The sequence below is a fragment of the Phyllobates terribilis genome, unplaced genomic scaffold (assembly GCF_046119375.1).
Source record: "Phyllobates terribilis strain yellow unplaced genomic scaffold, ASM4611937v1 Scaffold_12__6_contigs__length_324123572, whole genome shotgun sequence".
NCBI lineage: Eukaryota > Metazoa > Chordata > Amphibia > Anura > Dendrobatidae > Phyllobates > Phyllobates terribilis.
The window spans coordinates 151,284,586-151,300,889 of NW_027362772.1; the positions used below are offsets into that span (position 1 = coordinate 151,284,586).

The following is a 16,304-nucleotide window of genomic DNA, read 5'->3' on the forward strand; positions in this document are numbered from 1 at the left end:
GCGGACCAATCGGAAAAACAGATAGCATTCCGGAAGCTGTCGCTGCAGTGACGTTGAATTTTCGCGCCACAACTTCCGGTTATAGTTGAAGAGAAGTGCAACAGCTTTCTGCCACCTTTTTTCAGGCTTCTTGCACTTGGTAAATGCTGCGCTGATGTCTGCGGGTGGGATGTGTGCCCGGAGTGTTAGCATGGGAGAATGTGGGGCGTACTTGGCTGGTGGTGTGCGGTGCCGCGCTGGTTATAGGACGCGTGCGGTGGTGCGGTGCCGCGCTGGTTATAGGACGTGTGCGGTGGTGCGGTGCCGCGCTGGTTATAGGACGTGTGCGGTGGTGCGGTGCCGCGCTGGTTATAGGACGTGTGCGGTGGTGCGGTGCCGCGCTGGTTATAGGACGTGTGCGGTGGTGCGGTGCCGCGCTGGTTATAGGACGTGTGCGGTGGTGCGGTGCCGCGCTGGTTATAGGACGTGTGCGGTGGTGCGGTGCCGCGCTGGTTATAGGACGTGTGCGGTGGTGCGGTGCCGCGCTGGTTATAGGACGTGTGCGGTGGTGCGGTGCCGCGCTGGTTATAGGACGTGTGCGGTGCCGCGCTGGTTATAGGACGTGTGTGGTGGTGCGGTGCCGCGCTGGTTATGGGACGTGTGCGGTGCCGCGCTGGTTATGGGACGTGTGCGGTGCCGCGCTGGTTATGGGACGTGTGCGGTGCCGCGCTGGTTATGGGACGTGTGCGGTGCCGCGCTGGTTATGGGGCGCGTGCGGTGCCGCGCTGGTTATGGGGCGCGTGCGGTGCCGCGCTGGTTATAGGACGCGTGCGGTGCCGCGCTGGTTATAGGACGCGTGCGGTGCCGCGCTGGTTGTAGGACGCGTGCGGTGCCGCGCTGGTTGTAGGACGCGTGCGGTGCCGCGCTGGTTGTAGGACGCGTGCGGTGCCGCGCTGGTTGTAGGACGCGTGCGGTGCCGCGCTGGTTGTAGGACGCGTGCGGTGCCGCGCTGGTTATAGGACGCGTGCGGTGTGCGGTGCCGCGCTGGTTATAGGAAGGGTGCGGTGCCGCTCTGGTTATAGGGTTTCTATGTAACATAAAGCTGTATTATCTGGTGACTGATGTATTACTACATTTATGTCAATGAGGATATAGCGTTTTCTGTGAGTGAATTGCTGCTATAAAGCACAATCCTGCTATGAATTTGCCTTTTCCCGCAGGGATAAGACATGTCTCTGGCAGACGAGTTGCTGGCTGACCTGGAGGAGGCCGCAGAGGAAGAAGAGGACAACTTAATAGACGAGGATGACTTGGAGACCATTGAGGAAGTGCAGGAGGAGATGCAGGTGGATGTTAACGCTGAGTCAGTGAAAAGTATAGCAAAGTTATGGGACAGCAGACAGGTGAGTGTCAGAAAACCCGAAAAACTCTTGTCACATCTCCCAGCACTCCACGTCCTAATTTTTCTCCATTTTTGCTCTTGGTCACCATCACAAACAATATTCAGACACTAAGTAGTCTCAGAACAATCGTCGGCGATTCTCTCGCTGGTGTTGGTCAGGAGGCTAGTGGGAACAGACGCTCCTGATTAATAGGCACACGCAATGGATCAGGCAAGGCGCGTTGTGGTCTGCACCTCTATGTGCTTGTGCTGGAATTAGATTTGTGGAGTAGCCAAAGATGACGCTCATCATGAATTTGACCAGCGGGGGTCGCCACGCTCCATCCTGCACAAGCTCTGCTCACTTTGTCAGATCTGGGGCATGAAAAATAGATGTCACCATGATTTACAGACTGCCTCGTCCCTCCAGTGGACATAACTGGGAAGTGGTAGATGAGATGCTGCTCTACGTTATGTTAAAGCACCACTCCAGCGTGTTTTTGTTGTTTTTATCACTGGAGTGGTGCTTCTGGTCTAAGGACCATGCCTTAGTCTTATATTTACCTGCTGACATCTCGCCTATTTTCGCCTCTTTGGTCCGTCTCCTGCAGTTTGTGACTTGCCGGATCGCTCCAGTGTTTGCTGGGCGAGCCACGGGCCACTTTTCAAGTAAGTCTGAGAGCCTTCTTCTGGCTCTCATATTCTTACATTGACCCTTTGTTATCGTTACCTCTGACTTTTGGTTGGTCAGAAGTTGTGGTCACAATATCCACACCACGAGGCTGGAGCTGCACCGATAAAAGGTGAAAATGGCAGCTGGTAAGTATAAGACTAAGGTCGGGGATCTTAGACCGTTCCTCTGTTCAACTGTGCAGAAAACCTATTTATTGAGCACCAACTTCTACATCCGTTCACTGCATAACAAAAAAAAAGAGTAATTTTATTAATATATATTTTTTTAGTTTTCAGACATTCTTGACAAGATCGATGAGTATGTCAAAAAACAACCAAAAGCATCTGAAGGTATAGTTCAGCATCATCATAAGTGGCTACCATTCCAAAGCTCTTGTAAAAGCGAGCAAGTTTGCAACTTGCTTATTAAAGATGCTCTTCATTCTCAAGGACAGAGGAATTATTTTGGTTACTGGCCACTGCTGCAATGTCATTGGTGGCCGGTCTCCTAGACATGGTGTGCTGTACTTTCAAACTCTGTTCTATAGAGCCTGTAATCGCTCCTCTGAAGCTGGCCTGATTACTGTAGTCTGCCACCTTCAGTGACTGCACTTTTCTGAAGCTGCAGAGGTAAAGCTGCTTCTCCTTGCAGCATCTTGGCGCACACAGTTCGTGCATGCAGTGCGATGATATTGGCTCAAACTGTCATCAAGCAGGAGGCCGGGGAGCGGCCGTGATCCTGCAGAAGAAACCGACAAAACTCGTTTATTCTTAGCCTGTGTTGTATTAGGAGGGGGATATAAGATTATACAGAAGTTTATTCCTCTCCAGATGTGATGGCATATTAAGACTTGCTGTCGCTTCCTGTTCAGATTGAGTTACATTCTGATATAACGATTGTTTTATATCTTTGCATTATTGTGATTTATTTTCTGACTCGTAGTTATGGGACCTGTGGAAGCAGCACCTGAGTATAAAGTGATTGTCGATGCAAACAATTTGACTGTGGAAATAGAAAATGAATTAAGTAAGTTTGTCAAGGTGGACTATAAAATGGATTTAAGAGATGAAGCCACAAATTTAAATATTTTGCTCATAAATTAACAGTACTAGTGAAGATTAAAAAAGAAAAAAACTTGGTAATATATACACTGCTCAAAAAAATAAAGGGAACATTTAACAACAGAATATAACTCCAAGTAAATCAAACTTCTGTGAAACCAAACTGTTCACGTAGGAAGCCACACTGATTGACAATCAATTTCACATGCTGTTGTGCAAATGGAATAGACAATAGATGGAAATTATTGGCAATTATCAAGACACCCTCAATAAAGGAGTGGTTCTGCAGGTGGGGACCACAGACCACATCTCACATCTGGCTGATGTTTTGGTCACTTTTGAATGTTGGTTGTTCTTTCACACTCGTGGTAACATGAGATGGACTCTACAACCCACAGAAGTTGCTAAGGTAGTGCAGCTCATCCAGGATGGCACATCAGTGCGAGCTGTGGCAAGAAGGTTTGCTGTGTCTGTCAGCGTAGTGTCCAGAGGCTGGAGGCGCTACCAGGATACAGGCCAGTACACCAGGAGATGTGGAAGGGGCTGTAGGAGGGCAACAACCCAGCAGCAGGACCGCTACCTCCGCCTTTGTGCAAGGAAGAACAGGAGGAGCACTGCCAGAGCCCTGCAAAATGACCACCAGCTGGCCACAAATGTGCATGTGTCTGCACAAACGGTTAGAAACCGACTCCATTAGGGTGGTATGAGGGCCCGACGTCCACAGATGGGGGTTGTGCTCACAGTCCAACACCGTGCAGGACGCTTGGCATTTGCCACAGAACACCAGGATTGGCAAAGTTGCCACTGGCGCCCTGTTCTCTTCACAGATGAAAGCAGGTTCACACTGAGCACATGTGACAGAGTCTGGAGACGCTATGAAGAGCGATCTGCTGCCTGCAACATCCTTCAGCATGACCGGTTTGGCAGTGGGTCAGTAATGGTGTGGGGTGGCATTTCTTTGGAGGGCCGCACAGCCCTCCATGTGCTTGCCGGAGGTAACCTGACTGCCATTAGGTACCGAGATGAGATCCTCAGACCCCTTGTGAGACCATATGCTGGTGCGGTTGGCCCTGGGTTCCTCCTAATGCAGGACAATGCCAGACCTCATGTGGCTGGAGTGTGTCAGCAGTTCCTGCAAGATGAAGGCATTGAAGCTATGGACTGGCCCGCCCGTTCCCCAGACCTGAATCCGATTGAGCACATCTGGGACATCTTGTCTCGCTCCATCCACCAACGTCACACCATCCACAACCTCATCAAGAGTATGCCCAGGCATTGTAGGGAGGTCATACAGGCACGTGGAGGCCACACACAATACTGAGCCTCATTTTGACTTGTTTTAAGGACATTACATCAAAGTTGGATCAGCCTGTAGTGTGTTTTTTCCACTTTAATTTTGGGGGTGACTCCAAATCCAGGCCTCCATTGGTTAATAAATTTGATTTCCGTTGATGATTTTTTTGTGATTTTGTTGTCAGCACATTCAACTTTGTACAGAACAAAGTATTCAATGAGAATATTTCATTCATTCAGATCTAGGATGTTAGTTGTGTTCCCTTTATTTTTTTGAGCAGTGTATTATTACAGTGATATTCTTCTTTCACCCACTTAATAGTGACTTCACTTCCTGCTGCTTTGAGCATTCATTCTCAAATTGCTCAAATACCGGTGCATCTCACTAAATTAGAATATCATCAAAAATTTAATTTATTTCTGTTCTTCAATACAAAAAGTGAAGCTCATTCTATAGAGTCATTACAAACAGAGTGATCTATTTCAAGTGTTTATTTCTGTTGACCCATTTAAAACCGGGTCACCAGACAGCAGGAAGATACTTTGGTCATGCGCAGTGCATGACCAAAGTATTTTCTGTCTCTGCAGTGCTGACAGCCTGTATAGCACAGGGATGGTGCTCCATCCCTATGCTACACAGGCGATCAGAATAAAAAAAGTGAAAGTCCCATAGTGGGAGAAAGAATGGAAGTAAAAAAAAAAGTGTTACAAAATGAAAAATATTAAAAAAAATAAATAATCCACCAAAAATAAAAATATAATGTACCCATCAATAAATATTCTGAACAAAACAATAAAAGTACACATATTTGGTATCGCCGCATCCCACTAGTTAACCCCTTTATTGTAAAAAAAGAAGCAAAAAACAATGCTTTATCATCATACTGCCAAACAAAAAATGGAATAACACGCGATCAAAAAGACAAACATGAATAAAAATTGTACCGCTGAAAACGTCATGTCCTGCAAAAAAACAAGCCGCCATACAGCTGAAAAATTAAAAAGTTATAGCTCTCAGAATAAAGCGATGCAAAAACATATTTTTTTTCTATAAAATAGCTTTAATTGTGTAAAAACGCCAAAACATAGCAGAACGATCTAAATGTGGTACCACTGTAAACCTACTGACCCGAAGAATAAAGCTATCTTATCAATTTTACCACACGCAGAACAGAATAAAAAAATTAAAAAAAAACAATTCCGGAATTGCTGTTTTTTGTTTATTCTGCCTCCCAAAAATCGGAATAGAAAGCGATCTGAAAATGGCACCAATAAAAACGTCAACTCATCCCGCAAAAAAACAAGTCATCACATGACTGTTGGCCAAAATATGGAAAAAATTATAGCTCTCAAAATATGGCGATGCAAAAACTAGATTTTACAAAAAACATGCGTCTTTTAGTGTGTGACAGCTGTCAATCATAAAAACCCGATATGATTCTGGTATCTCTGTAGTTGCACTGATCCGAAGAATAAAGTCTTCTAATCACTTATACCGCACGAGGAACGGCGTAAAAAATAAACTCTAGGGTTGGGATTTTTTTCAAAAGTAAAAAAAAAAGATGATGATATGGCGACTAGTGTTGAGCGCAAGTGCTCGCTACTTGAGTTTGCATCGGGTGCTCGGGTATGCACCGAGTATCGCGGGTGCTCGAGTCTCCGCCCCATATGCGTCGCCGCCAAAAAAACTTTGCGAGGATTGCCTGCCATGCACGAGCGATCCCCGTATGTTTTTTTTTTTTTTGGGTGTCTAATAACCGTGAAACATGCAGGTGGGGACTCGAGCACCCGCGATACATGGTGCATACCTGAGTACCCGATGCAGACTCAAGTAGCGAGCACTTGCGCTCAAGACTAATGACAACTTATTCAAAATGATGACCTAATGTTATCAAATTCTGTGTCGTACCTCTGGGTTGAAAATGTTCACTATACCCCTTGATAAAATCCTTGAGGGGTGTAGTTTCCAAAATGGGGTCACTTGTGGGGGAGGTTTCCACAATTTAGGCACATCAGGGGCTCTCCAAACGTCCGCTCTCGATTCCAGCCAATTTTGCGTTCAAAAAGTCACAGTGCTCCTTCCCTTCTGAACTCTGCTGTGCGCCCAAACACTATTTTCCCCACATATGGGGTATTGGCGTACTCAGGAGAAACTGCACAAAAGGTTTTGGGGTCCATTTCCTCCTCTTACCCTTGTGAAAATAAAAAAAAATTGGGGTTAAAACATCTCTTTGTGGAAATTTTTTTTTTTTTTTTTTTTTTCACGGCTCCATGTTATAAACTTCTGTAAAGCACTTGGGGGTTCAGGGTGCTCACCACACATCTAGATAAGTTCCCTGAGGGGTCTACTTTTCAAAATGGCATCACTTGTGGGGGGTTTCCACTGTTTAGGCACATCAGGGGCTCTCCAAACGCAACATGGTGTCCGCTAATTATTCAAGCAAATTTTACAATGAAAAAGTGAAATGGCGCTCCTTCCCTTCCGAACCCTGCCGTGCGCCCAAACAGTGTTTTTTTCCCACATATGGGGTATCTGCGTGCACAGGAGAAATTGCACAACAAATTTTGGGGTCCATTTTTTCCTGTTACCCCTGCGAAAATAAAAAAAAATTGGGTCTAAAGTAACATTTTTGTGGAAAAAGTTAAATGTTCATTTTTTGCTTCCACATTCCAAAAAATCCTGTGACGCACCTGAAGGGTTAAGTTCTTGAATGTGGTTTTGAGCACCTTGAGGGGTGCAGTTTTTAGAATGGTGTCACTTTTAGGTATTTTCTGTCATAAAGACCCCTCAAAGTGACTTCAGATAAGATGTGGTCCCTAGAAAAATGTTTTTGTAAATTTTTGTTGGAAAAATGAGAAATCGCTGGTCAACTTTTAACCCTTATAGCTCCCCAATAAAAAAAAAAAAAATTTGGTTCCAAAATTGTGCTGATGTAAAGTAGACATGTGGGAAATGTTATTTATTAACTATTTTGTGTGACATATCTCTCTGATTTAAGGACATAAAAATTCAAAGTTTGAAAATTGCGAAATTTTCGTCAAATTTCTGTTTTTTTTCACAAATAAACACAAGTGATATCGAAGAAATTTTACCACAATCATGAAGTACAATATGTCACGAAAAAACAATCTCAGAATCAGCTGGATCCGTTGAAGCGCTCCCGAGTAATTACCTCATAAAGTGACAGTGGTCAGAATTGTAAAAATTGGCCCGGTCATTAACGTGCAAACCACTTTAGGAGTTAAAGGGGTTAATGTTGATGATTATGGCTTACAGTCAATGAAAACACAATCATTATCTCAGTAAATTAGAATACTTTATAACAACAGCTTGAAAAATTATTGTAAAATCTGAAATGTTATCCTACTGAAATGTATGTTCAGTAAATGCCCTCAATACTTGGTCGGGCTCCTTTTGCATCAATTACTGCATCAATGTGGCATGGAGGCGATCAGCCTGTGGCACTGCTGAGGTGTTATGGAAGCCCAGGTTGCTTTGATAGCAGCCTTCAGCTCGTCTGCATTGCTGGGTCTGGGGTCCCTCATCTTCCTCTTGACGATACCCCATAGATTCTCTATAATAGATTCTCTATGGGGTTAAGGTCAGGCGAGTTTGCTGGCCAATCAAGCACAGTGATACTGTTGTTAGTAAACCAGGTATTGGTACTTTTGGCAGTGTGAACAGGTGCCAAGTCCTGCTGGAGAATGACATTTCCATCTCCAAAAGCATGAAGTGCTTTAAAATGTCCTGGTAGACGGCTGCGCTGACTTTGGTCTTGATAAAACACAGTGGCCCTACACCAGCAGATGTCATGGCTCCCCAAACCATCACTGATTGTGGAAACTTCACACTAGACCTCAAGCAGCTTGGATTGTGGCCTCTCCACTCTTCCTCCAGACTCTGGGACCTTGATTTCCATATGAAAATTGGAACTCTGGGACCTTGTGGAGTGTGTCAATGACTGCCTTCTGGACATCTGTCAAGTCAGCAGTCTTCCCCCATGATTGTGGAGCCAACTGAAACAGTATATGGGACCATTTTAAACACTTAAGAAGCCTTTGCAGGTGATTTTTGTTAATTAGTCTAATTTACTGAGATAATGACTTTTGTGTTTTCATTGGCTGTAAGCCATAATCATCAACATTAACAGAAATAAACACTTGAAATAGATCACTCTGTGTGTAATGACTCTATATAATATATGAGTTTCACTTTTTGTATTGAAGAACTGAAATAAATTAACTTTTTGATGATATTCTAATTTTATGAGATGCACCTGTATGTCTACAAATCTGTCTGCAGCTATGGATAAAATTTACTCCTGTTTATATAACCCTTATGGAAAAGGGAGGGAGAGAAACTGAAGGGGAACAATAGAAAGGTTGTGGCTTCAAGAGCAGGGAGAAATTAAAAAAAAAAAAAAAAAAAAAAAATGCGGGATAGAAGTAATGTAATGGGCAGAAAGTGTTTTTCCATCGTGTGCACATGATGGCTTATTCTGGGCGGTCAGATGTGCAGCCTATTAAAGGGGTTATCCATGAATATTTTTTTTTTTTTTTTTAAACTACAGGCCTCAGAACTAACAGGCAAGTAGTTGCTTACTGTGCCCAGTTCTGATCTCTGCCAGTATAGACCGCTCCTGCGAGCGATTCAGTGGCTTCCACTGATGTCAAGTCAGCAGACCAGCAGCATCTTTTCTTCTCTGGTCTGACGTCATGCTGATTGACAGCTGGCTCCCCGCTGCCTAACTGCAGGGAGCTGATGGTCAATCAGCATGATGTGGGCAGTTACACCAAGTCACCAGAGCAGAAGAAGAGCTGCTTTGTTGATGTTAAGCAGCTGGATCCACGCCTGGAAGAACAGACAGGTAGTTGCCTCTGTTAGTTTTTAGACCCATAGTTTAAAAAAAAAAATGGTCCTGGACAAACCCTTTAATTTTCTCATTACAACGAGATGCATCCTCAAGTTTAGCAAAACTGTTTTGTAAATTATTCTCTTTTATTTATTTAGATATTATCCACAAGTTTATCAGAGACAAGTATTCAAAGCGGTTTCCTGAGCTGGAGTCTCTGGTTCCTAATGCCTTGGACTACATAAGAACAGTGAAGGTAGGTGGTGAGGCCGTATGTGCTGTGTAATGTGAAGGGGCAAAAAATTGCACTTTTCCGTGGTTCACTTTTGCGGGAGCTAAATTCAGATGTATGTAAATAGACTGCAGTGCCTGGACCAACAACGGGGCCTCTGAGCCTAATAGCATCATGTGTACCAAAGAGATGAATATTCCCCAATATATCACATCTTATTCAGCATCAAATAGCAAATAACAAGAGCTTGTATTAAAAACAGCAAACAGTGGTGTAATAGAAGATTGGTCAGACATGTCATAAGCTAAGGGTAGATCAATCTAAATTAATAAGTGAGTGATAGCAGGCATCTCGTGTAAAAATACTTTAGCAGTAACTAAAACGTATATATATCCTCACTAGGTCCCTATGTACAGTATCATACAATTCATACTCGGAGGATATAACACAGTGCCAATAGCAATGTTTTCTTATAAGTCGTCAAAATAATCCTATACCAGAAACTCTTAAAAGGGTTGTCCAGGTTAGGGATGTGATTGCAGACTTTTGAATCCTGATAGCGTGCGCTCTGCATGCACGGGCAGCGAGAGCGGGCGATAGCATGACGGCAAGTATACAATTTGCATACGTGCTGTCACGTGCCGACTAGATGAATTTACTTGGATTGACTGAGGCCGTGCACATCTAGTCTGAATTTGGCAGGAAGTATGTGAATTGTATACTGGCAGTCTTGTGACTGCCTGTTCTCACCGCCGTCACTACATGCTCTCAGGATTCAAAAGTCCTAGTGATTGCAGACTTTAATCCCACACCTGGACAACCCCTTTAAGATTATATTAAGGATGTATATTGGTGGGCCTATAAAGATGATCAATCTAAGCCTACCTCCATCACCACATTACAGCCAGCGTCTCAGACTGTATGACTCTGGTGCACCAACCACAGACGCCTTGAAGCATAATATTTTTTAGTCCTGCTACTTCAGGAGGTCACATATGCCTTTTGAAGGTGTTATTTCAGGTCAGGAGACCATGATCCGTCCAGACATGGCAGTCCTTATAGAGACCGTGAAATACGACGTCTACGGACTTTTCCAATACATATTACAGTAGCAATGTTGTAAATTATATTTCTTGAAATCTCATTCACATGGTGAGGGATGTCAGCAAAGCGTGAAACGTGCGTAAAATCTGCTCATTTTCCACTACAAATTGTAAATAAATAAATTGCAAATAAGTATTTGCAAAAATTGTAACATCCCTTTTAAAGGGTTATTCCCAAAATATGAAGTTCGCTTCAATCGATAGAACAGAGGGATAATTTGCTGATCGTTGGGACCCCTGTGGATCCTGGGAACCCCATCCTGAATGGAGTGGAGGTGCACATGTGTGGCCTCCGCGCCATTCATTGTTCATGGGACTGCCGGAAACAGCCGAGCGCAGTACTCTGCAGTCCCATAGACAATGACGGCTCACCACTGAAAACAAAGAGTTAATGAAGCTCACCACGCCGGTAAATCCTTCCGAGGGTGCCGGTTAACCTCTGCTTTTTTTTTTTAGGACGGGGCTGCAGAATAAATCTATTTATAACCTTCCACAACATTGTATGAAAGCTGATATTCGTGTCTGAGCAGTTGACTTTGCATCTAACATAAACCTAATTTACGATTATTTTTCAGGAGTTGGGAAACAATCTGGATAAATGTAAGAATAATGAGAATCTTCAGCAGATTCTGACCAATGCCACCATCATGGTTGTGAGTGTGACGGCCTCCACTACACAGGGGTAAGCCCGTACACACGCACCGTGTTTTCTGTATCCCCATGCTGTGCTTTCTGATCGCCTTTCCTGGTATTTGCGGTTTATATACAGACAGCAGCTGACATGTGAGGAATTGGAACGCATTGAAGAAGCGTGTGACATGGCGCTGGAGCTGAACCAGTCCAAACACCGCATCTATGAGTACGTGGAGTCCCGCATGTCCTTCATCGCTCCCAATCTCTCCATCATTGTTGGGGCCTCAACTGCAGCCAAGATAATGGGTAATATGTGAAGCTTATTGTCCTGTACTACTTTTCCATTATCCATGTAAGCACATGCGAGCAGTACACAAATGGAAGTAGATATGCAGCACTTTATGGTCTTAGGTGTACTAACATCACAACCTTGTCCTTTCCAGGTGTAGCTGGTGGTCTTACAAACCTCTCTAAGATGCCTGCCTGCAATGTGATGCTCCTGGGAGCTCAGAGGAAAACCTTATCTGGCTTTTCTAGCACTTCTGTCCTTCCTCATACAGGTTACATTTACCACAGTGACATCGTCCAGTTATTGCCCTCGGTAAGCAATGGAAACCTTTCTGTGCTAGAACTGTAGTGGCCAAGGCTGAACATATTTTGCCTTCATGTAATTTTAGGACTTGCATCGAAAGGCAGCACGATTGGTGTCTGCAAAGTGCACCTTGGCAGCGCGAGTAGACAGCTTTCATGAGAGCACAGAGGGAAAGGTTTGTATTAGAGGGACTTACTACTCATATATAGACCCCTGTCCTTGGTTACATCCATGTAATATAGCAGGGAAGGTATAACGGACTCTTGTAATGCTGGACGCGCCATCTGATTATAGTTTGTGACTTGCTGTCAGACTATAATAGTTGTGCCTCTGTACCCTCGTGTGTCATATATAAAATTATATACAGGTGCATCTCACTAAATTAGAATATCATCAAAAAGTTAATTGATTTCGGTTCTTCAATACAAAAAGTGAAACTCATATATTATATAGAGTCATTACAAACAGAGTGATCTATTTCACGTGTTTATTTCTGTTAATGTTGATGATTATGGCCAATAAAAACACAAAAGTCATCTCAGTAAATTAGAATAATTAACAAAAAAACACCTGCAAAGGCTTCTGAAGCGTTTAAAAAGGTCCCTTAGTCTGTTTCAGTAGGCTCCACAATCATGGGAAAGACTGCTGACTTGACAGATATCCAGAAGGCAGTCATTGACACACTCCACAAGGTCCCAGAGTTCCAATTTTCATTTGGAAATCACGGTCCCAGAGTCTGGAGGAAGAGTGGAGAGACCACAATCCAAGCTGCTTGAGGTCTAGTGTGAAGTTTCCACAATCGGTGATGGTTTGGGGAGCCATGTCATCTGCTGGTGTAGGTCCACTGTGTTTTATCAAGACCAAAGTCAGCGCAGCCGTCTACCAGGACATTTTAGAGCACTTCATGCTTCCCTCTGCTGACAAGCTTTTTGGAGATGGAAATGTCATTCTCCAGCAGGACTTGGCCCCTGTCCACACTGCCAAAAGTACCAATACCTGGTTTATATACAACAGTATCACTGTGCTTGATTGGCCAGCAAACTCACCTGACCTTAACCCCATAGAGAATCTATTATAGAGAATCTATGGGGTATTGTCAAGAGGAAGATGAGGGACCCCAGACCCAGCAATGCAGACGAGCTGAAGGCTGCTATCAAAGCCACCTGGGCTTCCATAACACCTCAGCAGTGCCACAGGCTGATCGCCTCCATGCCACGTCACATTGATGCAGTAATTGATGCAAAAGGAGGCCCGACCAAGTATTGAGGGCATTTACTGAACATACATTTCAGTAGGATAACATTTTGGATTTTAAAAACCTTTTTCAAGCTGTTGTTATAAAGTATTCTAATTTACTGAGATAATGACTTTTGTGTTTTCATTGGCTGTAAGCCATAATCATCAACATTAACAGAAATAAACACTTGAAATAGATCACTCTGTTTGTAATGACTCTATATAATATAGGAGTTTCTCTTTTTGTATTGAACTGAAATAAATTAACTTTTTGATGATATTCTAATTTAGTGAGAAGCACCTGTATATATAATATAAAATATATGGCAGCACGTTGGCTCAATGGTTAGCACTGTTGCTTTGCAGCGCTGGGGTCCTGGGTTCAAATCCCACCAAGGACAACATCTGCAAGGAGTTTGTATGTTCTCCCCGTGTTTGTGTGGGTTTCCTCCGGGTTCTCCGGTTTCCTGCCACACTCCAAAGACATACTGATAGGGAATGTAGATTGTGAGCCCCAATGGGGACAGTGCCCATAATCTGTAAAGTGCTGCTGAATTATGGCTCTACATAAGTGAGTAAAATAAATAATTGGATGTTCCTCCTTATAGGTTGGCTATGATCTAAAAGAGGAGATTGAAAGGAAGTTTGATAAGTGGCAAGAACCTCCTCCCGTGAAACAGGTGAAACCTCTGCCAGCACCCCTTGATGGACAGAGAAAGAAACGTGGCGGGCGCCGGTAAGTGGCACTTCTTCTTTTTAATTTTTTTATTTACATTTTTAAAGATGAAATTATTATATTTACCCCCCTCCAACCCCCAGGTACCGTAAAATGAAAGAACGACTTGGACTGACAGAAATCCGCAAACAGGCTAATAGAATGAGCTTTGGAGAGGTGGGCACTTCCTTACCAACCCTGCTTTTATCTGTCTGCTTGATAGCATAAGTATGTCATAGGGTATCTACAATGGTGATACTTGTCACATTACCCAAAAAGATGTTTAAACGTGACAATGGGGGAATGGGCTGCCCAGTTCCTTAAAGGGGTATTCCCATTGCCACGATCTTATCCCAATATGTCATAGGTGTAATAATAGTATTAGCAAATACCTCCAGTGGGAAATGTAGTATAGTTCTTCTGATTCATCATGTACAGGGCATTACAGTAGCTTAGATATCCATGGTTACGACCACTAACAGCTAACTGTCACTATGAGTGGTAGTAACTATGGACACCTAAGCTACTGCAATGCCCTGCACATGGGGTAAGCGACATAGCTAATCAGAAGAACTATATTACATTTTTAATTGGAGGCATTTGCAAAAGACTATCTGATGATATCCATCTATGGAGATGGGAATAACCCTTTATGCTAAAACCTGTCCACTTTGCTGGCTATGTGAGTTTGTCTGCGACACTGCTAAGCGGCACTGCTTTATACCAAAACCTGTTGAAAAACGTGGTATCTGTGCCTTCATCCTCCACAAGATAAAACTGCCTTTCATGCACTTTCAGTTTGTGTCTAGTAACTCTGCATATTCTCCTGCTCCGTAACTTGCAATCCACTCTTTGTGAGTGAGCAGTTCCTCTCCATTAGCATTCTGCCAGCACTATAGATTCTGGAACTTCCTTTTCTTCATTTCCAAGTATGCATTGTTCGTGCCATTGTCCAGTGATTTACAGATTGATAATGTGATAAATGAGATCCAGTTGACCATGTAAGTAGCCATATGATGCAGAGTCGCACAGTGGCCTAGTCACCATATAGCCCTCTATCCCAGTGTCACTTTTTATACCTCTGGTGTGATTCGTGGCCAGCGTCTTCATGTACAGCACCCTTAAATGCTAATAATTTAGTTTTGTTAACCATGATATTCATAACCATGCTATAAAAGAATAATTTATGTGATTTTTGACTTTCTTGTAGATCGAAGAAGATGCATATCAGGAAGACTTGGGCTTCAGTTTAGGACATCTTGGGAAGTCTGGAAGTGGTAGAATACGGCAAGCACAAGTTAATGAAGCCACCAAAGCCAGAATCTCTAAAACATTACAGGTGAGCTGAGAACGCAGGCATTTACCAGGCGTTTAGATTGTGTGTCCTTGCAGTTGCGTTCACCGTTCCCTCCAATCTTAATGTCTTTACCAGCGTACACTACAGAGGCAGAGCATGGTTTATGGAGGAAAGTCCACAGTAAGAGACAGATCTTCGGGAACTGCTTCCAGCGTAGCCTTTACTCCCCTTCAGGTAAGCCCTGCTGTATTAAACTTCATGGTCATCGCTTTATGTTTTGCATTGCTACTCAATAAGGCTGGATGTGAACTGCCTGGAAAAGAATTAAGGAAATTAATTATCCTTTTATTTTTGCATCCACATTGCGTCAGAAAAAAACCCTCAAACCGTTAATTTATATTAAGCGCATCCACTCTCTTTGAGTGAGTGGTTCCTGTTTATCAGCTTTTTGCCAGCACTATAGGAGCTGGCACTTTTCCTTTCTTCCCAGCTTATGTTGGTCAGTTTCATATATTCTGTATTCCTACTTATTTTCTATTATATCACTTCAGGGTCTAGAGATTGTTAACCCACAAGCTGCAGAGAAGAAGGTGGCTGAGGCCAATCAGAAATATTTTTCCAGCATGGCAGAGTTCCTGAAAGTGAAGCATGAGAAAAATGGTACTATGACGCAGTGAAGTGGCTGTATTAAATGGGGACTTGTCTGAATGATGCAATGGCCACCTAGATTCTTCGGGCAACTCTATTCACCTCGTCTGTAAGGAACGGAGACCATTTACAGGGTAACGGAGGATATTTATTTAAAGGAAACTTGTGGATGAGCACCACATGGCAACCTTACACCACGTCATGGGAGAAGAGAGCAATTTTCCAGTTCGTTTGAGAAGAATCAAATTTCTATGTTCAGTAAAATGGACTTTATTCTTTGTTTTTAATCAGGTGGATGTTGTTATATCTGTACTGCAGAATAAATGGTATTCTATTTGTTGTATCATACACTGTGTGCCTTTAATACTGTTCTCCATGCTGCCATATGGAATAGTGTGACTTATTCAAGCATATGATTGCATACACAGGTAGGTGGAAGAGGGTGATGTGAAAGTTTTAGATAATATCCCTTAAAGGGGTATCCTCATCTCCAAGATCCTATCCCAATATGTAGTAGGTGTAATAATATTTGCAAATACCTCCAGTTAGAATTGTAGTATATCTACATTTCTACTGTAATGCCCTGCACATGAGGTAAGTGACATAGA

At 43.3% G+C, this 16,304-nt stretch overlaps 1 protein-coding gene and 1 long non-coding RNA gene across 2 annotated transcripts in view; one reads left to right on the plus strand and one right to left on the minus strand.

Annotated features, from left to right (window-relative positions):
• Positions 1–16,044, plus strand: PRPF31 (pre-mRNA processing factor 31). Its single transcript, XM_073656378.1, has 14 exons — positions 1–139; positions 1,200–1,382; positions 2,323–2,383; positions 2,976–3,059; positions 9,399–9,496; positions 11,151–11,257; positions 11,345–11,514; positions 11,652–11,809; positions 11,886–11,975; positions 13,645–13,772; positions 13,856–13,928; positions 14,962–15,090; positions 15,184–15,282; positions 15,600–16,044. Exons 2-14 carry the CDS (start codon positions 1,209–1,211, stop codon positions 15,723–15,725), a joined length of 1,497 nt encoding a protein of 498 aa, XP_073512479.1. The 5' UTR covers positions 1–139; positions 1,200–1,208; the 3' UTR covers positions 15,726–16,044.
• LOC141172313 (uncharacterized) overlaps positions 13,851–16,304 on the minus strand; it is a 23,395-nt gene continuing 20,941 nt past the window's right edge. The window contains exon 4 of the long non-coding RNA XR_012252453.1: positions 13,851–15,361. This is a non-coding gene — a long non-coding RNA (uncharacterized lncRNA). The remainder of the gene's footprint in view (positions 15,362–16,304) is intronic.

Coding starts and splice junctions, on each gene's coding strand:
- PRPF31 (XM_073656378.1), top strand. CDS start 1,209: ATGTCTCTGGCAGACGAGTTGCTGGCTGACCTGGAGGAGGCCGCAGAG. Junction 3,060..9,398: donor GGAAATAGAAAATGAATTAA/GTAAGTTTGTCA, acceptor TTATTTATTTAG/ATATTATCCACAAGTTTATC. Junction 11,258..11,344: donor ACGGCCTCCACTACACAGGG/GTAAGCCCGTAC, acceptor GTTTATATACAG/ACAGCAGCTGACATGTGAGG.